This window comes from Balaenoptera ricei, chromosome 9, assembly GCF_028023285.1.
Source record: "Balaenoptera ricei isolate mBalRic1 chromosome 9, mBalRic1.hap2, whole genome shotgun sequence".
Classification (NCBI taxonomy): Eukaryota; Metazoa; Chordata; class Mammalia; order Artiodactyla; family Balaenopteridae; genus Balaenoptera; species Balaenoptera ricei.
The window spans coordinates 13,498,107-13,509,944 of NC_082647.1; the positions used below are offsets into that span (position 1 = coordinate 13,498,107).

At 41.6% G+C, this 11,838-nt stretch overlaps 1 protein-coding gene across 1 annotated transcript; it reads left to right on the forward strand.

The window, feature by feature from the left end:
- The first annotated feature begins 386 nt into the window (after window positions 1–386).
- Window positions 387–9,379, forward strand: MRPS33 (mitochondrial ribosomal protein S33). Its single transcript, XM_059933210.1, has 3 exons — window positions 387–459; window positions 5,085–5,326; window positions 8,785–9,379. Exons 2-3 carry the CDS (start codon window positions 5,112–5,114, stop codon window positions 8,888–8,890), a joined length of 321 nt encoding a protein of 106 aa, XP_059789193.1. The 5' UTR covers window positions 387–459; window positions 5,085–5,111; the 3' UTR covers window positions 8,891–9,379.
- Window positions 9,380–11,838: the final 2,459 nt, after the last annotated feature.

Consider the following 11,838-nt stretch of genomic DNA (forward strand, 5'->3'; position numbering starts at 1 on the left):
AGTCAAGCAATGCGCTTGGAGCACGTCAAGGCCTAAGCTAGATGAAAAGAGAAAGAAATCACACAGAAAGAAAGTGGAAGGAGGAAAAGAAAAAAAAAAAAATGCATTTCATTCTCCACCACATGGCACACGCATAAACATTGCTTCAGAGGTTGGGGGTCGGGAGTCAGCACTATAGCCATTTCCAACAAAATAGAGTTAGCGAACCCTGCAGGACGTTCATGAAAGCAGACCTCTCGCCCCTGAACCTGCGTTCCGTCAGTCCTCCGCTCACTTGGAGGCGCTCGTCTCACTGCGCAGGCTCCAGGTCAGACGTTAGGAGTTCCGGGTCTCTCACTAAGACTCCACCCTAGCCGCCAAACTGCCGTTTCTCTACTGCTCTCCGCTGAAGTCTCCGGGTGGAACTGTGGGGCGGGCCTTCCGGGAAAGGGGCGCGCGGCAGAGGCGGCTCGCGAGTAGGTAAGTCTGCAGGTGACTGTTAGGGGGGCTTGTAGTGAGTTATGGGCAATGGCTGCAGAGACCCTGCGGAGGTCTCCAACCTTGTAGAGTCGCCAGGAATAGGACGAGTCAATTTCATTAAGCAGCTCGGAGGTTTCACAGGTCTCCCCCAGACAACTTGGCCTTTTCCTGCATAACCTGGGAGATGTACCAAACGAAGGACGCTAGCCTAGTTTCCTCTCCGGCGCAGTTACTCTCTTCCTGTTTAGGCAGCATTCAAGGCTCAGTTTCTCTGCTCATCGGTTGGCCTTAGCTTTGTGGGGCTGGGGATGCAGATTAGTTGTTACCAGCTTCAGAAAAGTATGATTGAATGATATTTAAGAAAAATATTAGCGAAATGCCCTACCGATTCAAACGTCGGTTGACTTGACACTGTTGCTTCCATCACAGGCAGGCGTGATCCAGGCAGTTGGAGGAGGTTGGGGATGTGCTTGTTGAACTGAGTAAAGCTTGACATCCATTCAGAGCCGCTCGTGTCTCTGCGACCCAGTAAAATAATCGGTACTGGGCTTTAAAAGAAAAAAGCACTGTGTCTAGATTGTTTTTCTGTGAAACACGTGTGCACATTGTGTGAGTTCCTTGAGGCCTGATAACTATGACTATTAGGGCAGGCCCTGGGCCATGAGTTTTGCACGTCAGCCTCACAATGCAGTGAGATAGTACAACTGTCCTGTAGTAGAGGAGAAAACGAAGGCAAAGAATACATACTACTGCAAACACGATATGTCCATTAAAGTGCAGAGGCAAGATTCCAACCAGCTTTTCTACTCCAGAGCTGGCGCTCTCCACTAACCCGTGGTTTTTGAGAAACCTCCCTCCCCAGCAGAATTTACACACACACACACACACACACACACATTTCAGCATTCACTTTTAAAGTTCCCCCCCGGGGATTCACCACACTGAGGGTTACCCAGGTTAAGAACTCCTGCACATCATCTGCACTTTTCAAAGAAAAAAGGCAAACCTAATCCAAAGCTAGTTACTGTATAAACCTGACCTTTTAAATGCATTAGACCTATCAGAAAGATCAGAGAAACTTACCCTTTTATGCTAAAGTAAAGAGATGGATATTTTCTCCTATGGGCTTAACATGTTTTGCTCCGGCACATTTCAGTAATTTGTTTTTGCTTAGCATTTTCAAGTCCAGGTAATTTTTCTTCATGATACTGTTTTCTTTAGTTCACATTTAAAGAAAATTTGATATTTTAAGTGACTATTCTCTACCCCTTAGAATAGCTTCATGTGAATAAAAATCTAATTTTTTTGCCTTTTACCTTAATGTCTTTCACATGGTCATCATGGTTTTTTTAAGATAAAGTTGAAAGTTTCTGTAAAGGGGCATACCAGGATCCTGAAAAATCCTAGATAAGGCTTTCCAATCTTTAAAAAAATTTAAAGCTAATAGAGTGGCAGTTTGCCAGTCTCAGGACCAATATTTATGGACAGCAGAACTTGTGAGCTGTTTTAGTCTATGTAACAGAAAGGTTTACCAAGCTCCTATGCAGTACTTCATCAGAAACATACAGGTCTGTGCTCTGTAGGAGACTACAAAGCAGTAATTGGTAATTGTCATAGCCATTTTCAGTTTGCTTCTATTTAGCAAGTGTTTCTTTGTTTCTAGTAAAGGATTCAGGTTTGGAGAGGCTTATTCTCTTTCTCCATCATAAAAGTTTTAGGGGCTTCCCTGGTGGCGCAGTGGTTGAGAATCTGCCTGCCAATGCAGGGGACACGGGTTCGAGCCCTGGTCTGGGAAGATCCCACATGCCGCGGAGCAACTAGGCCCGTGAGCCACAATTACTGAGCCTGCGCGTCTGGAGCCTGTGCTCCGCAACAAGAGAGTCCGCGATAGTGAGAGGCCCGCGCACCGCGATGAAGAGTGGCCCCCGCTTGCCGCAACTGGACAAAGCCCTTGCACAGAAACGAAGACCCAACACAGCCATAAATAAATTAATTAATTAAATTAAAAAAAAAAAGTTTTAGGACTTGGATTTTGTGATATGACCATTTCCATTAGATTCTAATGAGACCTTATTATTTATGAGCTATGTGTCCCAGTACTCTGCTACATTCCATGGTGGGCGTGGAGATAACTTAGCATCCTGTGAAGGCTTCCATGACCACTGTCCTAGTGAGTTCCTCCCTCCTTACTACCTGTCAGGTTACCAAGCTGCTGGTCCCCTCGTCTATGTTTCTCTGGCTGTCAGTGTCTATAAGTGAGGATACCATTCCAGGGAGGTGCAGGTTCAACTACATGGAGTATGCATGTGCTTTTTTGCATGATTAAATGAGGACAAGGAATAAATAAATGTGTCTGTATAGAACGTATGAACACCAAGCATGTTTAGGTTTTTTCTTTAGTTTACCATTGATTCAGTGCCACTGTCTTACTTCTCACAAAGTCCTTCAAGCTTTGTTTTCCGAAAAGGAAACTCACATTTAGAGAGGATAGGTAATTGTTCAGAATAACCCCGCTGATAAGTGGCAGAGCCAGTACTCAAACCTAGGCCTCAGGATTCCATGCTGCCTCTTCATTTAAAAATAAAATGATTTGGGGTTCAGAACATATTTTCGTGAAAATTTTGTAGCAAATTGATAGTTCCTAGACCACCTTACAAATAACTGATTGTGGAAATATTGTGCAATGGCAACAGAAATCTGTTCTGATGCCATAATGGTAATTAAGCAAAACAAAGAAAAGTTGATTAAGAAACCTTTTGTTTTTAAGTTTTTTTTGTCTGATGTTTGGAAAAAAGATAACCTTAAAGGTGCGAGGAAGACAAAAGATAATGCATGCAAAGAAACTTTTTATAGCTTCTGAAGGCAACTTAGGGTAATTTACAAGGCCTTTAGAGGTTTATAGCACTGACTGTTTTCTCTTTATACGTTAACTGTTAATGACTTTTTTTCTCATTGATGAAATTATAAACCTCTAACAACTCCAATCCATCCCCATCCACATAATGGAGCAAGAGTTGGGAGACAAAGGAATCCTAGAACTGAGTGCTGAAAGGAAAATGAAAGAGTAAGGCTTGCACAGATCCCAGGTTGGAGGGGAAGCTGCGAGAGACCTCGGACAGTTCTCCCATTGCTGGCCTTCAGGTGGCACTATTGGCCCAAGATTGCTTGGTTGGTGTTCAGAAGGTAAATGGTTTGAGACTGACATTCTGAAATTGGTTTGAGGTCATCCTCTGCTCTTCCAATGGATCTTGGAATGGACATGAAAAATTCTTTAATTTAAATACTGGATATTTAAATTGCCAGAGCAGTTTTGAAATTTACTTGGCAGCATTCCTGTTTAGGAGGGTTTTTTAATATATTTCTTCTATTGGTTTTTCAAGATAGGTTTATGCCTTTATTCTATTTGGAGATCAACTCCTTTTCATCCCAGCTGAACTGTCCCCCAGGATACTGTCTTAGTCAGCGAAAACTCTCATCTCACTATAAAAATTTCATGTAAATTAGCATATTCTGCTAACAGGTACCCTTACATTTGAACTAGAATGGAATGAGGGTTATTCCACCAGCAACATTCTTTGGTTTTTTGGTTTTTTTCAGATAAGGAACTCTAAAATGCTTTTTTTAAAATTGAAGTATAGTTGGTGTACAATATTATATGTTACAAGTGTACCATATAGTGATTCACAATTTTTAAAGGTAATACTCCATTTACAGTTATTACAAAATATTGGCTATATTACCTGTGAACGTTCTTGATTTTTATGTATCACCTATATAATTTTCGATATATAGTACCTATAATTTCTGCATATTACAGAAATCATTCTTATACTATTTCAACATTCTATGCCTCCGAAGAAAAAGTTACTGTTCTCAGCTAATAAGAATTTAGCTAATTTTCATGAAAGCGGAATATATAAAATGGAAGATAAGGCAAGTAACATCACAATTCATAAATGCCTTTTGTTCAGGAATAAAATGAATCTTTTGAGCTGTTGAGTTAATTCCTATAAGACTACTATCTTTGTTTTTCCCAGCTGGCTCTCAGTCTCTAGGCAGAATTCAATCCAGCAACCTGGAGGCTAAATGACCTCATAACTCATTAGCTGTTCTCAGAGCCATCTGGAGCCCTTGAGGAGAACAGCGTTCAAAGGGCTGATAATAAAGACAACAGCATAATTATTTCTCCACCATGATTAAATCTTTAGGTGGCAAGCAGTCAGCATATTTATTATGCAGATTGCTGAGGTAGGTGTTTTCTGAAGGTATAATAACAATGCTGTGGTAGGTTAACTTGTTTCCCTGTCCTCATCTAGCCTACAAATAGGTAAGCTGACTCTCAGTAAATAACCTATTGAGTCATAAAATCGTTCATTGTAAAAGAGGCAGTACAGCTGGGGAGTAATAGTGTGTGAACACCAAATGTAAAAGATGCAAAAAATGTAGAACATGCAAAGGAAATAGCCACTTGGACTGTGGATATTTCTCAACGCCGAGGCACGTCCTGCCAAAGATGTGAACTGATTCATGTGTGGCTTGCTGTGTTTTCACTTTGTAAAATGTTCCTTAGATAATCTGGGAATTTCTTGCACTAACCTGTTTATCTTTCTTCTCATTTTCTATAGGGACTCTTGCTCCTTGCTGCGCAAGAAATGTCTTCACTTTCAGAATATGCCTTGCGCATGAGTCGTCTGAGCGCCCGGCTGTTCGGTGAAGTTGCCAGGCCCACTGATTCCAAATCCATGAAGGTGGTGAAGCTGTTCAGTGAGCAGCCTTTGGCCAAGAGGAAGGAGACTTATGACTGGTATCCTAATCACAACACTTATTTTGCACTCATGGGGATACTACGTTTTCTTGGACTCTACAGGTAATGACAAAAAAAAAACACACACGAAGAGTAACCTATAAGAAATTTGTTGAGTAGATCAGAAAAGGAAAAAATTAGCCTTTCTATCTTTATAGTTTTGTGGTTCTTATAATAGTGCCCAGGTAGTTCAAAAGGTACAGTTGTGGGAGGGGAAAGCTTTCAAAATATCTATAATGAGTATACTTTAAAAAAAAAAAAAAAAGGAAGCATGCACTTATTGGAAGACATAATTTAATTGTCTAAAATGTGACTAACGTTGACTAGATACTGAGCTATAGTGAGATGTTAAATTAGTCATTAATCTAAGAGCACTCAATGGATGCAGAGGAAAACTGGTCCAAACACTGAGCAGATTAGTGTTGGTCAGATGAAAAGAGTCCCTGCCCTGTGGCTGATCTGCTTCCTAACTGGTGAGGGGGAGCCTCCTTCCTTTCCTGATGGCAGTTTTGTAGGATTTCTTATTTCCTTTCACCCTCTTCGGACATTTTTAGTTGGCACCCTTTTTGCTACACTAATTTTGTCTAAATAAGCTGTAGTTTACCTTTAAGAGTAATATGTAATCAATATTATAATAGGATAATAATATGTAATAGTAAGAGTAGCAGGCTCTTTCCACCATGCATTTGTATGTTTGTGTATGTGTCAGAAGTGGGTGCTTAAGATGATTTACTGCTCTAGAAAGAAAAAAGATCAAATACCCATGTGACCATTTTCTTTAAAAAAAGGTCATAGTTACCAAACAAATACATGCTCATTATAAAAGAATTTAAACAGTACATAATTGTATAAAGTTAAAATGCCTACTTTTTTTTTCAATTTAACAAGTTTCAGTTGGACTTGTCTTAGGGCAACAATACAAAAATTAATTTGGGACTGTTTGCGCTAATATAATAAAATTAATAGTTCATTCCAGATAACTAAATATTGGTACATTCGTTTATCCAACAGATTTTTTTTTTTTAAAGTACCTTCCATGTACAGGCACTTAAGATGGGCACAAGGGGAACAGCAATGAACAAAACAGAATAGATTTTCTTAGTTAATATATTACTAGAGATGATAGTCCATGACGTATTTTGAATTTCTGGAATTGCTTTTGGGATTATCTCCCTTGCCATTAGTCTCGGCTCAAAAAATAAAAATTAATTTTATTCTTACCCCAAATAAAATATTGGAAGGCAGATGTCCTGAGTAGAAAATCATAACCCATAACCAAATTAAATACATTCAGTTATTTTAATTTACTTGTTTGCTGCTACTCTCCATTTGTTTGAAAAATAAAGCCTTGACTATCTTTGGGGACAGAGAAAAAATACTTAACATTTAGTTATCCATGGAAAAGCACAATTATTTTCATATTTAGCCACTAGTTATGGTAAATGGTGCCTCTAACACAAGGCCTCCTGGGAAGTCAGGCAGGATGAAACTAGACAGTCTTCAATAAAGAAAATCTTACTCAAAGACCTACAAAACAGGGAGGGAAGCAGGTTCTCAAAAACAGTGACTCATTCAGTCAAGCAGGTGCTTGGGCTGGTTCATCAAGAGAGACAAAGACCCCTGCCTTTGTCGCTTGCTCTCTGGAGGAGGTTGTCAGGAAAGGTTGTGGGGGGGGGGGGAGGGAAGGAGGAGGGGGAAACATATTAAATAAGTAAATTATGTGGTGTGTTACAAAGTTGAATGTGCTACAGGGAAGAAAAACAGTAGAGCCTGCTGAGCAGGATCAAGAGTGCTGACCGGGCACTCAGTGGGCGGGGAGAGGACAGGTCACAGTATCAAACAGAACAGTCAGGGTTAGCCGCATTGAGAAGGTGAGGCTTAGGCAGAGACTCGAGGGTGGTGAGTGAGCCAGGTGGGACCCAGGGAAGAGCTTGCAAGGCAGAGACAAGAGCAGAGCAAAGGCCTTGAGTTGGAATGTTCCTCGTCTGTTCCAGGGGCTGCACAGGCTGAGGGGAGAACAGTGGGACAGGAGGTGGATTGTGAAGGGGGCTGGGTAAAACGGGGAGCGGTTTGCCGGGTTGTAAACAGAGGAGTGACACGATCTGACTTATATTTCACAAGAATTACTCTGGCTGTGTTTTTGAGAATGACTTATTTGGGGGGCAATCATAGCTGATCCCTAAGAGGTCTGTTGTATCTATCATGTTCATGGAATGAAACTTCATACCCTATAAAACTGATCTATTTTAAAACAGCCTAGGGGGAATTCCCTGGCAGTGTAGTGGTTAAGACTCTGAGCTTTCACTGCTAAGGGCCCGGGTTCAGTGCGGTTGGGGAACTAAGATCCCACAGACCACATGGCACAGCCAAAATAAAAAAATAAAAAATAAAGTAAAACAGCCTAGGGAGTTAAAAATTGGGCCCAGCAAACCCCTCTCTTACATTTAATTGGTACGCCATTATCCACACTTTTACAGGTGAGGAGACCAAGGGGCAGGGAGGGAAGATTCCTTATCCAAGGTCACTCAGCTACTGAATGGTGGAGCTGTGATTTGAACCCAGGGTCAAATGGGTTGCACAGCTTATATATTTAAACACTATACTGTTTGAGGCCCTCCATATCCGCAGGTTGCATATCTGCAGATTCAGCCGACCACGGATCAAAAATACTAAAAACAAAAAATTCCAGAAAGTTCCAAAAAGCAAAACTTGAATTTGCCACGCACCTGGCAACTATTTATATAGCATTTACATTGTATTAGGTGTTATAAGTAATGTAGAGACGATTTAAAATATTCAGGAGGATGTGTGTAGAATACGCAAATACTATGCTGTTTTATATAAGGGACTTGAGCATCAGTGGATTTCGGTATCTGGGGGTGGGGGGAGCGGTCCTAGAGCCAGTCCTCCAAGAACACTGACCGTATTGATTTTAGAATGCCGATATTTTTATACAGTACAGGCAGTCTTCATTCATATGTACAGACAGTCCTGGCCACCTTGACCCCTGCAGGATCTGTCTGTTGATCCGGCTTCCTTCTGCCCGAGACTTTCCCCGGCGGCCTTTTTGTGTGAATCATCCACTGCCGTCAGGGCAGCTTCCTCCAGACCTTTCCCCTTTGTAGTAGGTGCTGATCCCTGGGTCTCTCGGGGTCTCGTGTAGCTGTTGAAGCTTATACCCACTCTCTGCCCCCTTCAGTGTTTAGTCTTAGTGTTACAGGGAAATTTGGGGCAATTATTAGTGTTGTATCCTGGTTACCTAGGTTTACATGGGCGGGCTTGGTAATTAAGCTGTTGGTAGCATTGTTTCTGTGAGGGAAAAGTGACCTAGAAATGAACTTTGGGAACGCAGCCCATCTGTGTGTCGGGGGTTCCCTGTCCTTTCTGTTCACCACGCTGAGCACGCGCCCTGTGGAAGTCAAAGCTTGATAACCAGAACCACCTAAGAGAACGTTCTAGATTGGTGTACTTTTCCAGTCTGATAAAAATACTGGCTAATTTTTTTTCCTTTCTCTTTTCAGAGATGAGCATCAGGACTTTAAGGATGAGCAACTGCGTCTGAAGAAGCTTCGTGGAAAGGGGAAACCAAGGAAAGGAGAAGGGAAAAGAGCAGCAAAAAGGAAGTAGTGTTGGTCCATCAGGAGAGGACTTCTCCCTCAGCAACCGAGAGCAGGAGGAAGTGTATTTATTGTCCCTCCACATATTGGAGGAGTATAAGCTTCCTAAGTTGAAGATTATTCAGAGGAATACAGTCATCTCCGTGCTGAAGTCTAATGCAGTTGAATTGTGACTGGTTTCTTGAACACATTTTAATTCTGCAACATTGTTTACCTTGGTTCTGTAATCTGAGGTTTACCTTATTCCCCAAAGAAATGAGTGCATGATTACTGTTGAATGACTTGTTTGGGAGGGGATGGGATGTTGGTGGAGTGGAGGGGAAACTCATTAAATGAACACCCTCATTACTCCCTTCTTGCTTCCCCACTTAGCCAGCCCTAAGCTCTTTCATCTCTCTGGCTGTTCAGCCACTGTCTCCACCACCAAGCTCACAAACTTTATGTGCCTCTCCACCTACTCCTTTGAGAATATCTGTTAAGATAAATTTGTGAGATAAAAGGCTGCGTCTGTTAAGAGAGTATTGGGTACCTGCTGTATACAGGCTACCAGAGCCCAGGTAATACAATGGTTTGCAACAAACAGTCCCTACCTCGTGGAACCTTCAGTCCTGAGGGAGAGCCTAATATTACATAATTACATAAATACAATTGTATTACATGCTACAGAGGAAAAATCCAGACCAGGCATCTGTGAGAGAGTGGATGGATCGATGGATCGATCTACAAAGATAGCAAGAGGCCCAAACCTCATTAGGTATTTTAAAGAAGGCGTCCCTGAAGAGATGATATTTAAGCGGGGCTCTGAAGAATAAATTAGAGTTAGGCAGAAGAAAAATGGTGGAAAAGCGTTTGAGGCACAGAGAACACCGTTTGCAAAGCCCTAAGGTAAGAAGAAATTGTCCCGTTCAAGGAATTGGAAAAAAAGACCACTAACTAGTATGGCTTAGTCATGATGAAATAGACAAAGGCCAGACTGTGAAGGGCTTTGCAAGTTCTGTGAAAAAGGTTGGACTTAACCAACTTAACCAGAGATCAAAGTGTGTAAGACGTTATTTCTATGAGAGGTGAGTTGTATACAGTTGAGGAGCTCGATGCTCATTGTATTATATTCTAGCAGTGAGTTTCCAATGAGGTTGCAAGGGCTTCTCTGATTTTTTTTTTTTTTCCCCAAGAAGTCTGAAGATCTCTAGCACCATCTAGGAAATTTTTTAAGTACTTTCTTTTTATTGTGGTAAAATCATAAAATTTACCATCTTAACTATTTTTAAGTGTACAGTACAGAAGTGCTAACTACATGCACATTGTTGTGCCAAATAAAGTACCTTTAACCTCGTTTCTACCTCTCTCAGGAAAAGAGAGCACAGCACACAGGCAGGAGCACGTGCAGCAACTACTCCAGCTATAGTTTTCTTTCCCTGCAACACTGGAAGTATTGGCAATAACTGCCCTGTGAATAATTCCTGAACTAGTAGGAATCCTGCTGCATATGCTTAGATAAATGATATTTTTAAAGAGGCCTAATCCAGATGGTATAGCTAGGGCCTATATTACAGTTGGTAAAAATAAAAACTAACTAAAAATGGGTAATTCCATCTGATAGATGTGAATTCCAGCAGAAGGCTGAGAATCCATTTAGAACTCTTTCCTGAGCACCTGCCACATGCCTGGCACATGCTAATTTTAGAGGACACAGATAAATAGCCTTAGTCCTTAAGATTGTGTGAATGAGCATGTGTGTGTTGTAAAGTATTGACAAGATCTTGGGGATTTGCTCAGACAAGTGCAGATGCACTATTGGCCAGTGCAGCTGAGCCTGGTGGGTGGATGGGCCCCAGGACACTGGGCTGAGAAACAGGCTTGTAGCCTGGATCCAGTGTAGCTAAATGGATGTTCTGAATTATGCCATCTCCACCTTTTGGAGAAAGACTAACTATAAGAGGAACTTAGGAGCATTAGGTTGATACTTTAAAGAGGGTAACTGCTTTAGATCCCAACAGCTACCCTGAGTCAGAAAACAAGCCAAGAATCTGTGTTGGTTCTCTGATGGGCCCTGAGCCTCCAAGGAGCCTCAGCACTGTTTGATAGGGAAGCTGTAGACAACTCAGCAGCAGGTTAGTGTGGCGCTGCTCCATGCTGAAAATCGGAAACTAAAGCTAAAATGCATTTGTACATCAGCTGTACCCTAAAACCAACTGATACAGTAAACACTGTGCAACTCAGAACAGCCTGTGCTGAACAGTGGACCAGATGGAAAGTAGAGGATGAGAGGGACGAGTCAATTCTTTTTTTTTTTTTTTAACATCTTTATTGGAGTATAATCGCTTTACAATGGTGTGTTAGTTTCTGCTTTATAACAAAGTGAATCAGTTATACACATACATATATCCCCATATCCCCTCCCTCTTGCATCTCCCTCCCTCCCACCCTCCCTATCCCACGCCTCTAGGTGGTCACAGGGCACCAAGCTGATCTCCCTGTGCTATTCAGCTGCTTCCCACTAGCTATCTATTTTACATTTGGTAGCGTATATATGTCCATGCCACTCTCTCACTTCATCCCAGCTTACCCTTCCCCCTCCCCGTGTCCTCAAGTCCATTCTCTAGTAGGTCTGTGTCTTTATTCCCGTCTTGCCCCTAGGTTCTTCATGACCATTTTTTTGTTTTTTTGTTTTTAGATTCCACATATATCTGTTTGCATACGGTATTTGTTTTTCTCTTTCTTACTTCACTCTGTATGACACACTCTAGGTCCACCCACCTCACTACAAATAACTCAATTTCGTTTCTTTTTATGGCTGAGTAATATTCCATTGTGTATATGTGCCACATCTTCTTTATCCATTCATCTGTCGATGGACACTTAGGTTGCTTCCATGTCCTGGCTATTGTAAATAGAGCTGCAATGAACATTGTGGTACATGAGGACGAGTCAATTCTTGATGCCATGGAACCAACACAT